Consider the following 6,366-nt stretch of genomic DNA (forward strand, 5'->3'; position numbering starts at 1 on the left):
TTCGACGTGACGCTTAAATGTCTGACACGATTGTGAAGAAGCACAGGTAGGGACGCGCTAGGGTTAAGAAAAGGAGAGGGCGTCGCGGCGCTCGGCGTCACGCGGCCGATCAATGACTAGTCGCGAGTTTGCTTCGAATTATCGCGTTCCCGCTACGCGTGTCTCACTTATATTCGTGCTCATAGAAATCGCTCGACTGCTTCCGTTTTTCGTTTCGTTTCCGAGGTAACCGTGGTAAATCACGTGTAAGGTAAATTTGGATCGCGTATGGAGTAAATATATATATGTCGATACTGTTGAAAATTATTCTTTTTCCCTTTTCTAGCTATTCTTCTCTCTTCTTCGTCTTCCACCCTTTTCTCATCGTGCATTTGCCAGATTTCTATTTTTATCTCACTTTAACGTTAATAAACGTCGGATTACAATTCATCGGAATTTTATATTAGAACGTTTTTCCAAGTTTTTGAAGTTTCCAAATTTCTGCGAATATGATAAATTATGAATTCCTTTTTCAGTGATTCTGAAACAAATAAAAAATCTTTGATAATACACACGCGTCTGTTTTTTATTGATAATTGTACTTTGATTTCGTTTGTTTTTAAAATCACGAATTTGCATACTTTTTCTGTTGCTTTGTAAAGATTAATCGTGCAGTGATAAATGCTACAGTTAAGGATTCGAAGGTAGAAAGAATTCAAAATTGGCGCCAAATCTCGTTCCTATTAAGAGCACACTCGAGACCCGAGGAGTAATGGAACATTTCTCAAACCGTTGTGTAATAACAATCTATCATAAAAAAATATTATCCCAATTTTTTTGGAAATATGGATGTATGGAATAATGAACGATCAACTGTTAATTAATTAATTATAAAATTATTAATACATTAAAAATTTGCAATTAACGATGATTGTTTAAAAAACAAAAGAAATTACAGGAGCATTTCATTCTAAAAATCATAATTTCTTAAATGAACCAATGGTAAAATTCTCATTGTCAATCGGTGGAGTAACGAAACAATAACAAAAATAGCATTTCAACGGACTTTATCCTATTACATAATTCAATGCATCATTCCAGATAAAGTACGTTAGATTTTCACTTGAACTTAAACAACCGATAAGATTTATTCTCCGAGTCACGCGTTCTGTCTCGAACACCAATTATACCACGTTCCCGCAAAAAGGACTTGAGGACAGTGCCGAGCAATTGTTCAAAATTAGTATGTGAAAGTAAAAAAAGAAAAGTTAAAGAAGCTGAGGAACAGAAATCGCTATTTTTAGTTGATCGAGCCAGTTTGACTGTTCACCTCGGATGACATCATCGGAGAAGTCGAATTTTATGATGTAAAGAATGAAATTTACGATACGAGAATTTTAGCCAAGAGCTCGTCATTCGAATGTAATCGACACCTGAATGTACTTAAGGCGTTTTATGGAAACTGAAACAGAATGAAGAAATTGCATCGGAATATTGAATTTTTCCTTAATATTCTTTCGAAAGTTATACGAGATCATTTTTTTCTTATTTCGCGATATTTAAGGGTCTACATTTTATTCTATCTGCATGCTAAATGTATAAATTGTATCCGAAATTGTGGTACGACTGAAAAGAAAATATAATTCCTCGTGAAAAAGTAGGTCGGAAATGTAGAATAAAATTTTATCATATGAGGCTCCGTTTTTGGAAAAATCGATTTTAAAAATTCGTTTATTACTAATATGTTTATTACGAATTTTACAAAATATATTTTATTATGGTATAAAAATAGTTACAATACTGTCTACATTCCTCGTGCCGAATTTTGTTTCAATACATGAATGTGAATGAATTTCAATACATTTTCACTTTTCTTATTTTTCTTCTGCCATCTGACGGTTAATGTTCCACTAACAAATGGTTTTAAGTGAATTTACACCTACATGCTCTACGTATATCACACACTAAAGACTTTTTGTTTCAAGCAGATTTGTTTTTAGAGCGGAGGCTATGAACATGTATGGAAGTGCGTACATTGCAGGGCTCGACACGTGTCAGACAGATAAGTTTTGCCCGCAGACTGTCACGCGCCTCTGCAAATGTTGGAGGCGCATATACACCGAGGACAAAAATTGATGCCACCTACTAATCAAGTTCAAATAGTGTCTCTTTCGATAAAACAGGATACGTAAGGGTTTTTGTTAGCAAGTCAAAACCGGTTCAATCAGAGATATGAAATTATCAAAGATTGATAGAGACATCGTAAAATATTAGAAAAACTTTTCCAGATGTTCATGAAGATCGTAAAATAAAAAATTTTCCTTTTAATAATTTATTACTGTAATCTGGATATTGTCTATTTTTTTTTTCTTCCTTTTATGTATAATTATAGCACGACTCATAATCGATTTAGCAAGCTTCGTACACAAAGTTTTGGAGAACAGAATTCGTAAATTGATTCCTCGTTGCAACAAGTGTTTACAGATACTCGGTGACTATCTTGAGAAGTACTAAACTGGCTGTCAGTTAACGTTGGTAATAAAAGAGGGTTTTTTTATTCAGTGGTATTTTTTTTAGAGGGTAAAATTAAAACGGGTCACCCTATATAATATATAATGATCGCTTCGATTGTTTTTCAAGAACATTATAATTTTTAGTGCTAATGCTAATGATAATAATTTTATTGACACAGTGTATAGGTCCCCTACTAAACACGTGGTCAACGCTTGCACGACGACTCGAATCATTGACATCGCAACCTCGTGACAAGTCGAATGTGTGTGTTCCGGTTGTGTGATGCAGCTGGCTGCCGTACATTCGCGTTGCGTCAAAGCTCGTGTTCGTAAAATCACACCGCTGTTCTACGTAATGGAAATCGACGTAAACGCTCCGGCTTCATCGACCACCTTATCCTTGATCACGAGTTTAGCGTCTGTCTATAGAGGAAAAGATCTAGCGGAGCAATCGAGAATGCAAAGCCATAAATAATGCTGTTTCTTCTCCTCTTTTTGCCACTGTGCAAAAAACTCCTATTCAAGAGTTTCGTGGAAGTCAATTACGTTAAGTCAGATGTTGATTATATACACGAGAACAAGAAGTTCTTTCAGTTCTTTCAGTTCTTTTAGGTTCATTTAGTGTTAATGTGTAAAACATATGCACAGGGGTTACATACATTTATATACTCTAAGGACCCAAAAATGCACTTGTTTTTGTAAATTATTAAAAACAAACTAATTTGTAATAAAAGTAATCGTTTTAATCTCAATTTCCATTTTTACCAAAAATTTTTAATTTCCCCTTTTATATAAGATCAAAAATATTGGATATTATATTATATTATTGGATATTTCGGTATGCATGGGTATTCTTCAAAAAATATACTCAACTATGATTGATATGATTAATATATGTGTTTATGTATGATTATAAATAATATATAGAACATACATACCACTGCTGAAGAACCATTTGTTAAAAGAAAATAAAACTGCACGCTATAATAAACTAACATTTATATCTCTTCATCTTCCTTGACGTTCACGAAATAATCGTAAAGAGCACACGTTCACACCGCGACCACGACTGTAACACCATACCCGATAATAACAGCGCTCGTATTCCCTTTCAATAAATGTAAGATATCACATCCAAGGTTACGCTTAACAGTGCCCTCTCCCTTCCCTTCTTTCGCTTCACAAAAAATCGCTACAAATTGAAATACCCAAGCGTTATAATACTTGTATGTTTAAATAATAATTAACCAACAATTTTCAATATATATTTTATCTTATGAAGAAAAGTAATCGACCTGTATTCGTCCTGAATATATACAAATATTGACGTAAAATATATAATGGTTTGATGTAAAAAATTGAATTTTAATACTGCGTGTAGCAGTACTATTTTGCGTACTATCTAGACATCCAACGTTAAGTTAATGACGGTGAAGTATATTTGGAGTGAAGTAGAAAACATTATCACTCTTCTTAATTTAATTGACAAGGTTTTAGTAAATAGAACTTTACAACTGTTTGTCGTTTCTTTAGGTGCAGATTTATCTAACAGTTCGTTTACGACTCCTTTTATTTAGTGAAAAACTGTCCTTTTGTAGAGTTTATGTAGGTGGAGCCATCATCTTTTCGCCATCAAGGGCCACCCTTAATCCCGACGTGGAAGGCCAGTGACATTTTCAATACTAACAAGGGAAGGTCAACAACCGGGGAAAACCGATTTGGATCATCATTTGAGGATTAAGAGGGCCTGATATAAAATGAAAATATAACAAGCCATTCGTCCAGATGAATAACGATTTGTAAGATATAACGATTTAAAACAATTCATGCCAAGTGACAACCATACCAGCTCAGCTAGAGATAAAGTTAGGAGTCATGGCCCAATGGTTAAGCTGATTGACTACAACGCTTGCTGTCATGCGTTCGCATCCTCGTACTCTTTTTTAAATATTTTTTGTACATGTAATATCGTATCCTTTATTTTACATTATAAATAATTATGAACTAGCTCCCACTTTTATAATTTTTATGTATTTTTAATTTAGGGCCTGAGTTTCTAAACACTTGTGCCTGTCATAAAATTGTACGCCAAGACGACAAATGACTTAATTTATAACCGTCTAAGGACGGAACATATAATAAAGAATATTCTTTTATTTGTTTCTCTTTACGTACAATTTAGGAAGAAGTGATTTAAGCCTGTTTGATATTGAATATTGCATTATATGCGCTATACGAAATGCGTGTAAAAATATTTCATGACGTTATATGTCGTATCACAACTGTTCTTATATCAGGAAGAACAGAATATGTAAATAGTGGATCTTTGCATAAAATTGTTAGTTAAACACTCGCGTATATTATGCGATGTATCGTATCTTTTTCATTATTTGGTTCCTTCATCCGTGGTCAAGTTTAATCTTTCCCAGCAGCTATCCATTTTTCTATTTCCTCGACGCTGTAACCAAATTGTACAGACGCGTATTTATGCTTTTTTATATAGATAGAAATACAAATTTAAACATCAAGTAAAAATTGCTTGATAGTTATAACATTCTTAATGAATTTTAAATATCTCAAATTATATCAAATTCAAAACTTAATTATCAGAAAAAGGTATATATTATTTTCACATTTTAAAATTAATATGTTGAAACTCACGTGCGCGGTACGTCTGTCAAATTTCTTACTCCAATTTCCGTTATAAGGACATCGTCTTCGATTCTAATACCACCCCAACCTCTGAATCTTTTTAATTCTTCAGCAACGATGAATTTTGATTGATTTGGATTTTGTAAAGCCGCATCTAGTAACTAACATTGATTAATTAATTACTTGTACCGATTGCAGACATATAAAAGTAAATAAAATTAATTGTAAAATTAAAACAACTTCTATACACTCATTTTAAAAATGATTAATGTTAACAAAACTTTTATAGAAATTTGCAAAATTAAAATAACAGCACTTACACAGTCAATAAAATAACATCCTGGCTCAATTGTTAAAACCATACCAGCTTGCAAAATTCGACTGGTTCTTAATTTTCTTAACCCTGGAGCTGAAGAACGTTCAGGATGTCCTGGAAGATATCCACCAACATCATGGACATCTAATCCCATAAGGTGTCCAAGTCCATGAGGTTGAAAAACTTCATTCAACCCTGCTTCTATCATTTTTTCAACATCACCTACTAAGAGACCACCATTTTTTAGTGAAGCTAACATGGTTTTGTTTGCTAAAAGATGCATATCTGTCCAAGTAACATTTGGTTTTGCAGCATTCATCACAGCATCGCGAGCGGCAAGTACCGCATTGTATACCATTTTTTGGTCCTCTGTAAATTTTCCATTAGCTGGAAAACTGCATGTAATATCAGCTGCATATCCACAATAGTTTGCACCCATATCAAAAAGACTTGAACAACACAATAAAATATTAATTTGCAAAAAATATATGATATTAAAATTTTTTATGTACCATTTAATCTATATTTTACTTTTTTCTGATATTTCTTAAATCTTTTTCAATTTATTATATATGCATAAAAAAAGTAATACTTTCTATGAAAAAAGAAAGAAAAATTTTCAAAACTCATATAAAAACTCACCACATATCACCATCATTAATAACTTTATTGTTAGGAGCACCAGCATGTCCATAATGCAATATAGATGCATTGTGTCCAGATCCACAAATACAGGTATAAGACACATGTCTACAGCCTCCTATAGAATATACATAATGCATGAAAGCTGCTTCTGCTTGAAATTCTGCAAATCCTGGTTTCACCATTCGCATGAGAGCCTTGTGAGCATCTGAGCTTACTTTAATCACATATTCCAACACCTCAATTTCTTGTGGAGATTTTATG

The 6,366-nt window shown here is 33.2% G+C and overlaps 1 protein-coding gene across 1 annotated transcript in view; it reads right to left on the bottom strand.

Moving 5' to 3' along the window:
• Positions 1–4,543: 4,543 nt before the first annotated feature.
• Positions 4,544–6,366, bottom strand: part of LOC108573497 (xaa-Pro dipeptidase) — a 7,311-nt gene continuing 5,488 nt past the window's right edge. Inside the window, exons 7-10 of the mRNA XM_017935954.1 lie at positions 6,103–6,366; positions 5,465–5,909; positions 5,154–5,305; positions 4,544–4,950 (exon numbers count right to left, since the gene is read on the bottom strand). Coding sequence (XP_017791443.1) covers positions 4,908–4,950; positions 5,154–5,305; positions 5,465–5,909; positions 6,103–6,366 — 904 coding nt within the window. The 3' untranslated portion in view covers positions 4,544–4,907. The remainder of the gene's footprint in view (positions 4,951–5,153; positions 5,306–5,464; positions 5,910–6,102) is intronic.

Source organism: Habropoda laboriosa, unplaced genomic scaffold (genome assembly GCF_001263275.1).
Source record: "Habropoda laboriosa isolate 0110345459 unplaced genomic scaffold, ASM126327v1 scaffold162, whole genome shotgun sequence".
Lineage (NCBI taxonomy): Eukaryota > Metazoa > Arthropoda > Insecta > Hymenoptera > Apidae > Habropoda > Habropoda laboriosa.